The sequence below is a fragment of the Lissotriton vulgaris genome, chromosome 2_1, assembly GCF_964263255.1.
Source record: "Lissotriton vulgaris chromosome 2_1, aLisVul1.2, whole genome shotgun sequence".
NCBI classification, from domain to species: domain Eukaryota; kingdom Metazoa; phylum Chordata; class Amphibia; order Caudata; family Salamandridae; genus Lissotriton; species Lissotriton vulgaris.
Genome location: NC_141687.1, coordinates 595854792 through 595871968, shown reverse-complemented (window position 1 = coordinate 595871968; position 17177 = coordinate 595854792). Strand labels below are relative to the sequence as shown.

The following is a 17177-nucleotide window of genomic DNA, read 5'->3' as shown; positions in this document are numbered from 1 at the left end:
GTTCTTGAATTCGTCGTTAGACTCGTCACGCAGGAAGCCAGGCAGCCTCCCTCCCCTCCGGCTCCACCACAGAACAGCGCTGTGATTGGTTCGGCCGGCTGCCCCAACACCACGTCATTTCTCTGTATGCTGCAGCATACAGAGAACAGGGAGAGTGGGAGGAGTTACCCGAGGGCAGGGGGGAGCGGCTTTCCCGCTGTTATTAATACAGTTAATACTGTCTGTTTGGACAGCCTCTCAGGCTGCCCAAACAGACAGTAATAACAACAGTGGGGAAAGCCACTCCCCCCTACCCCCGTTAAAAATAGTCCAATACGGTTCCCCCCCTTTGTTGAAAGACTAAAAATAACACAGCTAAGAAATCAGGAATACATATAAACATCATAACCAGTGTAATCAAACACATACAATCGGAAAAAACAAAACAAATATACACGAAAGAAAGGGAGAGAAAAATTACGAAAATAGATCTAAACAAAACATCAAATGAATAGAAAAAAAGAAGAAGTAGTGAACACATAAAAAGAAACATCCAAATAAGAAACCAAAACATCTACAGAAAAACAACCACCAGGAACCTAAATAGTAAAAAGGAATAAACAGACATACTGAAAAACTATATCAAGCAAATCATAAAGTAACTACTGTGAACAGTGATAGACAATGACAGAAAAACCGAAGTAATAGGACAAGAACGGAAGCTACATCAATGTATAAAAAGAAAAATATAAGAAGAGGCATATCTGAAAGTCAGAAATAATAAGCAAGATATCTAAAATAAAGTAACAAGGACAAGAGAACCAAGAGACAGAAATACACATAGGAAAGATATGAACTCCACTATAGTAAACAACATGTGAACTAGAAAGCTAGGAATACCATCTTATAAACAGTAAGAGCAAAAATCTATCATGTATAATTGAAATCTATTACACAAGCTAAGCATAAAGAGACAAAAATAAATCTTCATAAGGACAATTAGAAATCAAGGGCCCGAAGGACCAGGAGTAGGAGCAGAATCCATCTGAGACTCAGACTGGTTATCCAGAAAGGAAGAGAGATCAGAAAGTTCATCAAAGATTCTCGATTGGCCCTTAAAGGTGATACAAAATTTCGAAGGTCCTGCAAAGGAAAAAGGGATATTCATCTCTGAAAGGCGTTTCCGTAGGTTAAGAAAACCTTTCCTTCGAATTACAGTGTCTCTAGCAAAGTCTTGTGATATAGTAATCCGGTGTCCATCCCAAGTTACCGTCTTGACCTTCCTCATGTGAGGCAAAATTTTCTCCGAGTGCTGATGACGCTGCGGTTTAAAAATTACCGCCCTTAGATGTGAGGAGGACTTGGGTCTAAAAGTAGGTACACGATGAGCCCTTTCAATTTCAAAGTCCTTCTGAAATGAAATTTGAAGAGTAGATGGAAGCCATTGGTATACAAAGTCTATCATTGAGGAGGCCAGTTTTTCCGCATCTTCAGGGAGACCAAAAATCCGTAGATTACTTCTACGGTTGCGATCCTCTTGTTCCGTAAGATCCCTCCGCAACGCCGACCATTGAGCGTTCCATCTGCTGAAGAGACTTAGAGTGCTGTTGCGCAGTGTCTTCCGCAGCACTAATACGTGTCTCCACATTCGTAACACAGATAGATAGTGCTTTAAATTCATTTCTGATAGCCGCTACCTCAACTTGTAGTAAATCAGTATTTGTCTTGGTAGATTGCGCAATGTCATGTACAGAATTTAAACGTGACAAAATGGTGTCCAATTTGGTACCAGTATCCTTCTGAGATGACTGCGGAGTAGGAGAAGTTTGTTTGGACCTCTTCAGAGCACCTTTAGAGTCTTTAGCAGTAGAAGGGGGACCCATATTGTCAGCCATAAGGTATGACCGCAAGAGAAGTCTAATAATATTACCACACAAAAAATTACATCTGTGCGAAGAGAATCCGACCCAAAAGGACCTGAAAATGACAAAAAAACAATAGTAGCGCACAAGGACCCAACAAAATCAGTAGGTAGCCTGTAAAAAGAAGACACTGTCAATAGTGATAGTAGTAGAGCACAAAATGGCGGTCATCGACAAGAAGGGAGGATAAAGCCATATGAAATGTTGAAGGAGCGCTGAAAAAGCGTTGAAAAAATAGTTTGACCAGCCCCTACTGAAGAAAGAAACAAGTAAAGTAATTCATCAACCATGCTTGGGCATGAGACTTAGAGGAGAGAATGAGGAAAGGCAAAAAATGTCATTCATGACGATATAAAGACTGAAGTGTCTCATAACACTGCCTGTGAGACATATTGATGCCTCCTTGAGCATGGTAAACGAGAAATATAATAAAAAGCACCATACACCAGCGTGGTATGCAGGTTATGGTGGCTTGTGTCAAACCTGTGAAGAGAAAACGCGAGCGGCGCTACCAAAAACAAAATGGCAGCCGCTCGCGAAATTCAGGAAGAGGTGCTTTCAATTACTAAAAAAGCAGGTTCCTACAGTTTCCGCCAGTAGATAAACGCTACAAACCGCTCATCACATATTCCAGTAGCTTAAATGCCGATTTTCAGGAGGCAGGCACTGTCAGCAGGGATTCTAAATCGTCTCGACAGCCGTCGATGCCCCGGAGCTACTCGCAAACCGTCATCTCGTCGCGGCGCGCAAGCCACGCCCCGAAATCAATTGTTATTTTGCAGATATGCCTAACAGAGTTATGTTGGTCATAGGAAGTGTGGAAACAAAGTTAGGCTTTTATGTGTGCACTTCTGTGTATGCCCAGATGTCTGTGCTTTGTGCACACGTGTCCGTTTGTGTGTGTATGTATGTCCACATGCCTGTTTGTGCATGTAGGTCTGTGCTTTATGTGTGTTGTACCTGGGTGTACACGTGTTTAGTGCCTCTCTGGTATCTTTGTGAATTGTAAACACTTTCCTTTCCTTTCCGCAGGGTCGGGCTGGTTCAGCAGGTCTTGCTGGTCCAAAGGGAGACACGGTGAGTACCAAACTCGGTAACCTTCAGCTCGTCATACTTGCAATGCGGCCTCTGATTGGCCGTCAATATCATTACGTGTTTGTCTAGCATACTGGGGTACTTTCGGGAGATTCGCAGAAATTCGGCATCACATTTCTTAGGGGGGAATGTACTCATAGCAAATATGTAGATACCTGATTTTGTCCACTGGTTCTGATCAACATCAGTGCTTGTAGGGAAGGGTGGAACAGACCTGAGTGCTGAAGCTGCACTGATTGTATTTGGCCTGTGAAATGTGCATGGGACTACTGCTCTGTTATGATTTGGCTCCCATGAGCCACACTGGTGTTGGACGGCATCAACCAATGTGAGTAGGCACTTGCGCCCACACTAATGCGTGGATGCATTGACAAGCCAGGGCCTCTGCCTGCCAGTGCCTGGAATACCTTTCCTTACCCTACGTTAGGAGTGTAAATAAAATGTAATGCTGTGCTTGCTCATACCTTTAATGAATGGCTGAGTGAGGGGTCTGCATGAGACGGTGAACATTACTCACCTGCCTGAAATGCACCTTCACCTGACGGAGCCCTATACTCTGTCGCGACAGACGCAAAGTAATAGGATTGGTGCAGTGTGTATCTGTCAGTACATCTCTATGCAAACAAAGGATGCACTTAGATCTACCCCTGGCGTGACTGCTGGCTCTCCCTGTGGCTCAGCATTTGCACTTAAAAAGATACATGTACGTAAATTAAGCACACGATGTACATTTTGCACATGTGCGGATCTGCATTGTGAATTGCCCATGCACCTATGTTATCTCTCCAGTGTGTGCAAGAGCAGATCAGGAAAATATTTTGTGAATTGGCCCCACCTGTATAACATTAGCATCAGATATCTGCTGGATGCCTAAGACTGTACTTAAGATTTGCCCTCACTACGTTGCTTTAGTGATTTTGTTTCACCCCTTCAAGTGTCCTCCATTATTATAGTCATTGTGAGAAGTACAGACCCCCGGTGTGCTCTGGGATGCCCTGTAATGTTGCAGACACCATGTAGGAATACATACGGTGGACTGCGCTGGTCGCGGGGATTGAGTTGTCAAGCTTCTGGAAGTACAGCCTGTGTATTTGTACATGGTCTTTGATTGTTAAGAGTTTGAGATGCTGCAGTGACGTCCACTGCTTCAGGTTTCTTATTGGATCAAGTTGAGGATTTCAGCTTTGTCTATTCTTTCCTTTCCAGGGAGACTTGGGAGAGGTCGGACCTGCTGGTGTCCCTGTAAGTAGCATGCCTGCATTGGTGGGTTCAATGAATTCTCTGAGATGGGTCTGTATTTAGAGTTCATAATGCTGTCAGAGCAATAAGAGGGCGGCCTAAGTAGTGTCTAAGTAAGTTTCTTTGAGAAATGTCAAGCAGATATTTAGTGAATTAGCACTTCTTAATACACTGACTAAATGAATGAATGAATGAATGAAAACAATTTATTAAACATGAACGTATGCCTGGAGATGTTTTGGCGCTGAACAACAGGACTAGAAAGCAGAGTTCTGGTCTTCTGATTCTGTTGACAAAGCCAGGTTTTCAGCGACTTTCTAAAGGCAGGTAGGGAAGGAGCAGTTTTAAGTTCAGGGGGCATACCATTCCATAGTACAGCTGTGGACCTGAAGAAGCTTCCAGTCGCGGCCAGCATGACTTGCAGGTGAGGGGAGGGGGGCAGGGAGTTGCGCAGAGTGGGGGTTCCGTGGGGGATTCATTTAATAAAACATTTTTTAAAACGTACCTTCGCCTCCGGTCCTGAATGGCGTCTCCTGCTAGCTCTCTGCTCACAGGAAGCAGAAGCCTCGTCCTCCTCCCCTTAGCCCATCACAAAGTTTCAATGGCAGCATTGTGATTGGATAGGAGGCCGTTCGTACAGATGTCTATGGGCAGGCCAATTTTTCCATGCAGCCTACATGGAGAAAATGGGAGAGTGCTCATGACTAGTTTGGTCGGCGTTGGGCCCAACCAAACAGTCAGCGCCTATAACATTGGGCTGGCCACTCCTCCGCGACCCGCCCACTCGCCCACCCCCAACCAAACCCTTCTTCTGCTTTCTCGCAGTGCGAGAAGCAGAAACATAAAATGGTATTTATACCATTTTATATTTCTGTGCGAGAAAGCAGTAGGGCTACGCTCCTCTGCCCACGTGGAGAAGCCGCCTCTGGAAGCTTCTGCCAAGTTCAGGGGGCATTCCATTCCTGAGTAGAGCTGTGGACCTGAGGAAGCTTCAGTTCACCTAAGATCCCTCCACAGGGCCCAGATTCATGCCTGTTTTTCAAGATAGCCACTATCTAAAAAATCCTGTTTAAATTAATAGTATGTGGCAGGAGTGCAATAAAAACCCATATATTTTTTTCCTTGATGTGCTACCAGTTCGTCTCTACTGAGTAATTTATTTTTATCCAAAGCAGTTCATGCAGATATGATATGGGTAATCAACCACTTATGTTTAATCCATTTGCAAATGCATTTAACTTCATTTATAGTCCATTTATCGTATTCATAATGTAGTGGTTCACGTTCCTTTCAAGAAAATTTAGGAAAATGGTTTCCTGGTACAGGGATAACACTAGTTTCAAACTATTATCCTTTTACATCTAAAATTAAAATTCAAAGAGTAAGAATATTCTTTATATTCCACAACAGAAGTACTGTGTCCATTAGGTTCAGCAAAATATATCAACAAAGCCTCATCCTCCATGTATTCAATAAGGCAGGTTTCTTAAACTTTTATCTGTCTAGTAAACTTCCTAAAAAAATAAAGAACACACTTCTCTGCAAAGAGTCTCCTGTTTTTGAGAATACTATAATATATTGCTGTATATTCATGTGGATCGCTATTACTATAAGACGTCTTTCTCCATTGCGCCATATACACCAGTATTTATTCCGACCTTCCTCCCTTGATTCGAGTGTTCCTCCCACAAAGCATCTGTAATTCATGCCCACTGTTCTCATTTAAGGTGTTGTCAAAATTAATTTCCAAAATGCTTTTCCACACTATAGCCAATTGTAGGAAAGTGGGTTTCTGCAGTAACCCCCCCCCCACACTTTTTGCCAGATTTCTGATGCACTTTGACTTGATGTGCCATGGGCCCCTGCCAATCACGTTCCCAGGGCCTATGTTCTTTCCCTAAATTTTACCATTATACCACAGATAAGCCCCTTGTAAAAGGTACCATGAGTACCAAGGGCACTGTGACCATGGAAGGTGTCTAAAGGCTTTAGCACCTATTGTGCCACCCTTAGAAGCCCTGCACCTTAACCACATCGCTGCTGTGGTTATTTTTCCCCTGTGCTGGAAATTGCCATTTTGCTGGTGTCATGACGAGCTCAGCTCGTCATCAGCACAGCTCAACTGTGCCTCATGACGAGCTGAGCTCGTCATGAGCATGGAAGGGGTTAAACACCCACACACTGCCATTGCAGGCTGCATGATTTGGTGCAGAGAAAAGTGAAGTGTTGACATGGCACGCATCCCTGTGTGCCATGCCTGCCATTCACTGCCTGTGCCTAGGTAAGTCATCCCTCCTGCAGGGTGCACTAGACCACAGGTGAGGGTACAGCTGCATGAGCACCGTACCCCTGCAGTGTCTAAGTCCATTCTTAGACATTGCAAGTGAGGGGACACCATAAAAAGTATATGGTTTGGGAGTTGATCTAGGCCCTGGGAGTTGATCATCACAAACTCCACAGCTCCATAATGGCTTCACTAAAACCTGTGAAGTTTTTAGCAAACTTCTCAGCATATTAAACTCACACTGATGCCAATGCCAGATGTAATGTAAAATACACTCAGAGATGCCCCCTGAAAAAACAACCAGCCTTTGTGTGGTTCCTGAATGGCTACTCGCCATCTGCCACCACCAGACATGTTTCTGGACCCCTGGATAGAGAGCCTCTGCTCTCAGGGTCCAGGAACAACGCCCATCCTGGGCAGAGGTGTCATGCCTCCTCCAACAGGATGGGTAGTGTCCCTGAGGAGGGAGCTTCAAAGGCCTGCCACTTTTGTTAGCTACCCCTATCCTTTTGCTGCTAACAGCAACTGGCTCCCACCAGTTCTGACCCCCACTTTGGGCACGAGAACTGGAGGGAAAACCAAGCTAGGAAGGGAAGTGTGCCCGCTTTCCCACCTCAACCCCTCAGGTGGGAGAGGCGAGGTGGGGACATATCTCAGTCACCGTAATCTTGAAGATGGGGGACCCATCCAATCAGGGTTAGGGACTGTGCCTACTCCTCCATGTGGGGTGAGCACACCAAATGTGTAGTCACCCTAAGGTCAGTAGCCCATTGGCTACTGACCTCGAGACCCCTAAAACATCCCCTAAATACAGTATTTCATGAGCAGCCCTGAACCCAGAAGGCAGAGTTCTGCAACCTATGAAGAAGAAGGATGAAAGAAGTCGGACAGCAGAGGAGACTACATAGACCCCATTTCTGGCAAACATGCGTCAAAAAACAACTTGCCCTGCAGCCAGCGACCTCCCGAACCCGTGGGAGGACTGACTGCCTTCAACAAAGACTGTATCTCCTGCGAACAGCAGCTCTGTTCCAAAGAAACTACAAAGAAAAGCCCTGAGCCTGCTGAGAACGAAGAAACACGATGCCTGGACCCACCACTGGAACCGTCGCCTTTGCCCGAGTCTAAGTGGCCCTCCAGTTCCTGTGAGATTCCTCAGCGCTCCAGAGATCAAATCCACATGGTTTGGCCCTCCAGGACTCCTCAAGATGGCCTGCAGCCTCTGCACAGAGAACCCCCTCAACCGCAAGAAGCCTGGTATGGTGAAATCGACCTCAAAGGCCACCCCTGCATCCGGGTGCCCTGCTCCCTTGAGAAGAGGACCCGAGGTCTACCTACATCTAGAAACCCTCCAACTTACCTGCCCAGCTGTTGGTTACTCCCGGAAGACTTCCTGGCCCGTGCCTGCTGCCAAAATCGGCAACCTCCATAGGATTACAATAGACTTCAGACTTCTCCTAAGCACCCTGCCGCCCCTGCGCCAGTGGTGGTGTGGACTTGGTGCACACCTGTGACCCCCTTTCCCTTACCATAACCCTAGGAGCTCTTGGCTCCCGAGACCAAGTTTCCTACCTGTGAGCAGCCCCCAACCAAGGTGCCCTCTTGCCAAATCGGATAACATTGGCATTCTGCTCTCTGCACCCGGCCGCCCTAGTGTTGCAGGTTGTGCAAATTGAGTGCCTTCCTGAACCTTGGGGAACCCTCATTCTAACCATTAAAAACTATTCTTGCAAGTCGTCTACTTACCTGCAAACCGATAATCTTCTTTTTCCTGTAGGAACCAATGTTACAAGTTTTGCTCCTAAAAATGTTGTGTTGAACTGTTGTTTTGTATGAAAGAAAAGTAAGTGTGCTTTTACGTAAGAATTGTCATACTTACTGCTAAGTGGCAAACCCCAGTTAGAGATATCTCAGCATATCACCTCAAATGCTCAAAGTAACTGAAAAATAATCTAAATGTAAACCAAAGTAATGTTACTGTATTTTGAACTGTTTTAAAGGAAATACAAACCTGTAACGATTCCAATACAATTCACAATTGCATTCCTGTGTACAGCCTTGTATTTGAAAGTATGTATTACTTGCCTGTGCCAAGTCCTGCTTGGTTTTACAAAACAAACCTAAGTATACCTTTTTATACTTACCTAATTGTTCTGGATTCAGTCTCTGATTTAGTTTGTGAGTGTGTGCCATCAGCCTTGAGTGAGTGAATACAATAAATGCTTAATACACCCTCTGGATAAGCCTAACTGATTGCCCACACTACCACAAAGAGTGCTGTTGGTACTTAACTAATTTAGCCTCTGCTACACCTCTGAGGACTCCTTGGGTTGTGTGCACACTATACCTTACTTTGGTATAATATGTACAGAGCCAGCTTCCTACATCAATGTTTCTTGATATTTTTATAAGATACTGATGATGCCTTTCCTTATTATAATTTGAAAATCTACTAAAATAACATTATTTCTGGAAGGAACACCGTATGGGGTAATCTTTCTAAAAAGTTGTTATCCTTAGGACTAAAACATTGTCTATCTTTTATTATATGTAGATTCTTGTTCCTCATATGGTGTTCCTCTAAGAATATATATACTATATGCATCTTATTTTTATTTGTTTTTCAAGACTAGGTCAATTGTTTTTTGCTCAATGCTTGTTGCTTGTCAAGGGCAAGTTTGATAATTGTTTTATATTACGTTTATCAAACTACTATTGGTACTGTTCTTCAGGGTATTCCAAGGTTGTTTTTTTTTTTAAAGTTCATTTTTTTAAATGTATTTTTTCTCAGTAACACATGGGATAAATGGACTCAGTGTTTTTACAATATGAGTTTGCAGCAACTGAATGGTGAATGTTAGTGATTGATAAATTTCTTCTTCTTGTATTTTTGAAGATTTATGCAAGCATTCCCTTCTACCATTGTTGTCTATCTACAAGAATTCATATAATACATTTCCAATGTAGAACGTGGCCATGAATCATCGTTTAAATGGATTGCTGTATGTCCATCCTGGCTTTAGAGAGCCAGCTTCCGATGGGATCTAAATCTTTTCATAGCATTTCTTATGCAAAAACCCTTTGACCTTATGGCTTTTTCTGACATTTTCAGCATTTTTGGTTGCAAATACCTCTGTCACAAAAATCACTAAACATCAGGCTTGAGTTTCTAAAGTGAATTATCGAGGCATCTTCAAAAGCATAGTGGGTCTGTAGCAATACACTCTTTTCATCCCAAAAGTACTCATGGAGTTTCATATACATCAGAAAAAAATGTTAACTTATTCCAGCTTCAACGTCATGCTCCCCAGTAAAGAAATTATTACATAATATGTGTTTCCTAAGCACCGCTTTTTATATGGAAAGAGGAATCCTTTCAATTTTCAAGCAATGCATTCTTTATTGAGGCCACAAAATTGCTGAACCAACTATTCCCCAGTGAATGGTCATCTGCATTTCAAAATTGTTTGGAATTGACGGAGTTCGCCTCCTCAGAAGCGTAATTTAGTGGCCTTCCAAAGATGATGTCATATCTTATGTGGATGACTTGCAGATTCTGGTCACTATAGGCCCGGACCCTGCTGAAACAAAGCAGCGCTTCAAACAATGCATGTCTCACATTAATAGTTGGATGAATTCCAACTGTCTCCAATTGAATGGAGGAATGTCCGAGATCTTGCTGTTTGGTAAGGCCCAGGAGCATTGGCCTCATGACTGGTGGCCCTCCAATCTCGGCCCCTGTCCTACCCCCAAATTAACAGCACGGAATCTGGGCATCTACATGGACAATCAATTGTCTATGAAAAGTCAGATTAACCATCTCACTGGCACTTGCTTTGGAGTGATGCGTAGCCTCCGGAAGGTTTTCAAATGGATCCCCAGTGAGGCCAGGAAACCATTAGTCCAGGGGCTAATAATCAACAGATTGGACTATGGAAATGCCCTACTGTTTTCAGTCAATTAAACCCTGTTGAAAAGGCTTCAAATTGTGCAGAACACGGCAGCCAGGTTGGTTCCCGACCTTCCACCTAGGACTTATTCTGTTCCCTGCCTAAGATCATTACACTGGCTTCTAGTAAAGAAGTAAATTCTCTTTAAGATCTTATGTCTGATCCATAAGCACATGTACGGAAGGGAACCAAAATACTGGTCCAGAAAACTACAGTGGTACCAGCCAAGCCGGACCCTCAGATCAGGCAATGCATCATTGCTCACTCCTCTGAGAATCCGCACAGTCAGGAAAGGTGGACGCTCTTTCTCCTTCCTCAGCCCGGCATCATGGAATAATATCCCTGTTCACTTGCGCATCATCCCCGACCATAACCGTTTCCGCAAACGGCTGAAAACATGGTTATTTGACAACTAAGTCAACGTCTAATCAGAGCTGTCTGCAAGTGCCATGAGCCTTTATAGTGATGTGTTTGCACTATACAAATGTACCTGATTTGATTTGATAAGCATCCATTGTAGACATTTGTTGACCAGAACTAAGGGCCACTCCAAATCCCTCTTCAAAGCCTTATTCGCTTGCTACATCTTTCAGCAAAAAGTTGGTTCTTTTGTGCAATCTGTTAACTTGGAACCTTGTTTGCCATATGTTTTTCATCATGCCCCATTATTTTTGGGCTAGAACATATAGCGTTCAGTCCAAGAGCATGAAAAATATGCATTCATGACTTCTTGGTACTTTTAGTCCATGCTCTTTTTCCTTCCCCGCATCGGTTAGCCATTCACTGTTATGTATATCAAGTACTCCACCCTTGTAGGTTTGAAAAACATGTCCTTCGGAAGGACACTTGCAGTGTGACTGCCAGTTAAAGCTGTTGAAGAGACAGCATACTTGTAGAGAAGGTCTATGCTGTCTTATCTGCATCACAGGAAAACAATCTTAACAATTTGAGAGCACACAGGTCAATAATTCGTTATTTTTTCCTTAATCATGTGCTAGAATATGTTATTTTTCTCTGCATTCATCCCTTGCAAAACAAGCTTAGACACAGCAAATAGTTGTGATTTGTGCATAGTGAAAGGATATGTACTGGGACAGGATGCACTCTTGGACTGTGGACTTGGACTTGCCCCATGCCCCACCCATGTAAAACGTATAAACTAATCAATTGGTTTGACCGTATGGCATTAAAAGACCATTGTGATATAATAAAAAGTATGAGTTTGGACTTGGCAGAATCAGAACTCTCTGTGGCAAAATAAGAGACTAAGGGCCAGATGCATCAAAGGGTTTTCCCCATTCTGTGTCTATGGTAAAATGTGTTCATGCATATGGCCCTAAGACCCTGATTTAGAGTTTGGTGGACAGGACTGGGTACTCCTTTCCATGTGCAAAAGATTGCCCTGTGTGCTAAGCTCGTTTTCCTTCTGCTTCATTTAGAGATAGACAGACATCATATACAGAGTAGAGATGTGGCAGTAAGGATGATTACACTGCCCACTTTATTTAGTTTGGATGGTGTAATATCCCTTATTCTGTCAGACACAGCCATGGAAAACCTGGGGGTAAGGGACCGAAAAGAAACAATAATACAACCCCTCCACACAATCACACAGGGAGAAAACTCTCAGGGGTGTGTCGTTCGTTTTTATTTGTTTTTATAAAACAGACCCCTAATTTGGGAATTTGTTGTTGAAAAACAAACTTTTTTAACATTAGGTGGACGGCCATCAAAATTTTCAGTGGCCATCCACCAAACATTTTGTACCTTGAAGGGAACGGCTACAACTCTGGTTCCTTCAAGTTACAGCGATGACCGCTAGGCTGTCAGTCATCTCACAATTGACAGTAGTTTGTCAGAATGGTGGAGGTACCATCTGTCAAACTTAAAATCAGGCCCTATGTTATTGCACCCAATTAAAAAAAGGGATTCTCATGTAGTAATGCCACAATTTTGCATTCCAAACAATGTTTTTCCTGTTCCTCTGTTTTTTATGAACTTCATCATGCCCCATTCTCTTCTGTCCCACAAAGTTACCCATATGTGTGCAAAGAACTATAACAATCATTCTATCACTTACTCTCCACCACTCACTGTCCTTCCACATCCAGGCACTCTAATGCCAGCTCATGCGAAAATCAGCACATCTCTTTCAGCAGCCATCAGGATTTCCATCTCTTCTACATTGAACCAGTTGACAAGTTTCATGAACTGGGGGAAAGACAACAAGTGCTTTTAAACAAACACCTTAGTAAAAGGACTGCATTTACATATCTACCCATTAGTGTCTCATCAATGTTGTTTGTGATCTTTTCAGGGCAGTACAGGAGAAACTGGGCGTCCAGGACCTCAGGGAACCAAAGGAGAAAAGGTGAGTGTGCAGGACCAGGCAAGACTTACTGTTCTCAATTGTCTCTGTTTCTCTGAATTTCACAGTTTATATTGCCTTGTGATCAATATTTCTGCTTTTCTCCCACATTTTGTGTGCTACAGCAATTAGCATGTTACTCGATCTTGCGCATTTCCACTCCACTGTATATTTCTGTTATGTATCATTGGGTAGCTACGCTCTGTATGCACTAGTTATACAATTTGCTAAACCTTAGGATAACATATTTGAGTCACAGTTGGTTAAATCAATATTTCATCCTTTTGTTGTATAGCATTTTAGCACCATAGTGTAATTTTCCCGGTTCATGCCCTTATATAGGTATAAATCACCTTGTCCTTATATAGGCATTGAAATCATAACCATATTTAGACATAGCCCATGCAGTCCAAATATAGGCATGGATACTTCAACTAGTTCCGAAAAATCACAACTATATCTCGGAAAACTCGGCTTCAAGCAGTTAGGGACTTCCCCTTGCTTGAATATTGATTTGTCCAAGAACTTATGGAGTTTTCAAAGAACTGCGACTCTTTGATGACATTATTATGTCCACCTTTACGTCAAACTCGGCACCTTCAAGGTATAAATATGCCCACACTTGCCCTAGCAAACACACGGGGGTTTGGAGCAGTTCGACCATCTATTTGCCCGACGCATCTCGCTGCAGCAAGTGCCGAAGGAAGCCGACCCTCCAGCTGACGCACTGAGAGAGAAGCTGTCTTTTCTCTTGCCGAGAAATCCAGCTCCAGTGTTTCCAAGCTCCCCTTGCAGGGTGTTGGGAAATCGAGTCCAGAGACAAAGAGTTACCCGACCTCCTTCATTCTAAACCAAGGGACGGAGCAGATTAGACCCTAAGAGAAATCTCGGATAGATTCTTGGCAAAGAATACTAAACTTATGCTACACCTCACTTACTTCTTCTTCACTCGTACTACACTTAGGTTAGGTACATCGGGGTAGGCGTATTTTAGAAGCACCCGTTGAGTACCTTTAGTCTTTATTTATTTATGTATGTATTTTATGGCTTAGAAACCATTCCATGCTTTTACAGTATTATTTTATAATACTCTTCTTGCTGTACGCATTATACTTTACTGCCAGTATTGCGATTGTATCAGTTCATTTCTTCTGCATGAGAAAGAAGACTGTTCAGTAAATACTTTTATTGAAAACGCTTGTCTCTTTATTTCTCTGCACTTCTGGTGAAACAAAGCATGCACGAATTACTGAGTTAAACATCTATCTATTGTTTCCACGACTCCGAAGATACGTTTTATCTTGGGGAAACAAAGTTGTCATGTTTATGCAATTGTTAGAAACTAATCCCTTCTTGTGTATTCGAGAAAGTTTCTAGTGACCTCTGAGCTAGCTGGCACTCACAATTAAGTCTAATATATTCGATAGAGACCCAGTCGACCTAAGTCCTGCGTCCCATCTATAGGATATATTATTCCAATGCGCAGAGCCTATTAGGAATATAGGAACTACACTACACTTTGAGATTGTAATATATTCTTACATTTCAATATTGCGATTTAAGGTTTTTGTATAACATGTATTTACAAACATAAGTGCGTATGTATATATGTTTGTGTATTATGTCAATTTCACACAGCGCGGGGACTCACTGTTTCCTACTGTAACCAGGCGCTTTATAAACTTTGTTATTATTATTCTTATTCTTATTCTTATTCTTATTATTATTATTAAAAAACTGGAAATTGACATTTATCCTGTATAATAAACGTGTGAATGTGAGTTTATTAGTACAGGTGCTGTAGATAACATGATATTGTGGCATCTTTATTTTTGCTGCCATAACATGGCTTAACTTGTTCTATATAAAAATGTTTTGATGGTGAAAATAAATGTCGCACAATAAGGTTATTTGGGTCAATGGTACTAATATGTATAAACAAGAGTAATGTATTTCGGCTACAAGTATTATAAAAGTTATTACAATAAAAATCTCTCTGCCACATCTTCTCTGGTTTAGCATTCTTATCGGCATATCTGTATTTTGTGCCATTCCTTCTAATGAACACAATCCTATTTCCTTTAGGGCGAGTCCTGTGGACTATGTTCTGCCCTTATGGCCAATGCCAGTCGTGCAGACAGGGAGGTCCTCGTGGCTGTGCCGGGCCTTCCAGGCGAAAAGGGTGAAGCTGGAGTGTCTGGAAATCCAGTAAGTAACTCCCACTCTGATACATTTGAAAACAAATGTAACCGATAATAACGAAATACTGAGCACGTGATAGCCTGAAACAGTGATGGGCAGACAGGAAAGAGAAAGGAAGTAGTGAAAAAAGAAAGTGACAGTCTACAGCCGATAGAATCAATAGAGAAGATTTGGAGATGAGGGGATAAAACACAAGGATTACAGAAGCTCTCATTTTTTTTAAACATCTATTTATTGAAATTTTTCTCTTTAAGTATATTCAGCACATTATAAAGTTGTTCTGCATCATTGCAAGTATGTCCCAAAAATACTGAGAACACTGTAACGTATGCATTTGTATAACGAACACATTTTTACATATGGACATGTGGTCTACATTTGCATCTTTACTCAGGCATGGATATGGTTGCCTTGTATACGTTTCCCGTTATCTCTAGGTGCAATGACTGTATCAAGGGTCTGAAAATGAGGCCTGTTTAAGTGAACTATAACTAATAACACAAGATAGGAAAGAAAAGATCGCCATCTTTAGCTCGTGCGAGCTAAGCCGAATTGCAGGTGTCGATGGGTATGAGGGTCAATACATTACAAAAATCAGGAAGAATAATAGCGAAGTCTTGTGATGTGATAACGGTGTGCGTGGGGTGTGTCGTTATCAGCTTGCTGCTTGCAGCTAATGTCATGAATGGGGGAGGTGCCTAACATCATGTAGAGTAGGAGAGGTGGGAAGTGTCTTACTGCGCTGGGCCACATCAGTGTCACTGGGGGGCTGTGAGCCTTGTTCTGCGGTGTCTGGTCGTGTGAGCGTTTTGAGGAGATCCTCCCAGGCCTGCGCAATCCGGTATTTGCGCAATCCCGCAGTATCCTCCTCGTGCAGCGTGGCGCTCTCTGTTTGCGTCCATATTGTAAGGGATTTCTCCCAGTTGGCCGGCGCTGGAAGGATTACAGAAGCTCTCATGGCAGGTTTACAAACGCACACCATCAGTGAGATGCATCTGTCCAGTAAACTGCATCCCTGTATAAAGCGCCCATTGTGGGTTTAGGGCTAAATTCCAGTCCGTGATCAAACAGGACTTCGCCCACCTACGTGTTGTTTGATAATTATCACAACTTCTCAGTTTTCTCTTGATAGATTTCAGTAGCTCAAAATTGTTACTGTTTGTTGAAGGCCAATTCCGAGAAAACAAGTAAAACGTGGAATTCAGCATGCTAAAATCAGGGTCACCAAGTTATACCTCATTTTCATATTGAAAACTCGGAAACGGAGGTATTTTCCACGTAACTTGTGGTTCGGCCCTTGGTGTATTGATGGTAGGAGGTTCAAGTACAGAAACAAGGAGACACTGCACAAGCTGCAGATACCTGCACAGATCAGGGACACTCGTGTCTCTGGCAGTGAAGGCATAGCCAAGGCCTGTTTTTGGCCAAGTCAAGATGAAAGGTGCTGCAGTTTTAGAGTAAGCAATAGAGATTTGAATTTAGATAGAGTGGTGGCAAGTTTAGGATTATGCAAGTAGTAAAAAAATGAATTGTTCCAAGTCAGGGGCCACGCGGTTCTCACAAAAAAAGAGGAAACATGGATTGGAAGTTGGTGCTCAATAGAAAGATCTTGTGTGCAGGGGATGTATGAGAGGTGGAATTCACAGCCACTGCTATGCGTCGATACATGGTTTGAGGCATGGTTCTTATACCCAAACCTGTTTGGGTGTGGTATGAGTTTTGGTAGGTATAACCTTTTGTGTAGTAATGTATGCTGAGTGGTGTTTACAGCACTATGTGTGGTGGTATATGAGAGGCAGGGGTCATTATGGTTTTGTGCGGGGATGTATAAGGAGGGAAGTTTATATGCCTGTGAGTAGGGAGATATAAGTCGGGGTGTGTATCATTTAATCTGTGTGGTGATGTTTAGAGGTGGGTTTTAGGCATGGTGTGACGGTGCAGCGGTCTCCTGTAATAACTGCTGTTACCAATTCTTTAAAATATACACGAGGACGCTTTGAATCTTACCTCATGCTGCGGGACTATTTTACATCTCAAAAGTACATACAGCTTCATCTCATACATACATTGTACATAGAGAGCAATGTTTTTTTTGCTTTTTTCTGCAGCAGGCTTTGCAATGTTTTAGTCAGAACTGA

The 17177-nt window shown here is 42.7% G+C and overlaps 1 protein-coding gene across 3 annotated transcripts in view; it reads left to right on the top strand.

The window, feature by feature from the left end:
- Nucleotides 1-17177, top strand: part of COL16A1 (collagen type XVI alpha 1 chain) — an 831382-nt gene that overhangs the window by 546306 nt on the left and 267899 nt on the right. For all 3 annotated transcript variants that reach the window (XM_086955641.1, XM_086955640.1, XM_086955639.1), the window contains exons 26-29: nucleotides 2934-2978; nucleotides 4203-4238; nucleotides 12787-12840; nucleotides 14923-15045. In XM_086955641.1, coding sequence (XP_086811767.1) covers nucleotides 2934-2978; nucleotides 4203-4238; nucleotides 12787-12840; nucleotides 14923-15045 — 258 coding nt within the window. The remainder of the gene's footprint in view (nucleotides 1-2933; nucleotides 2979-4202; nucleotides 4239-12786; nucleotides 12841-14922; nucleotides 15046-17177) is intronic.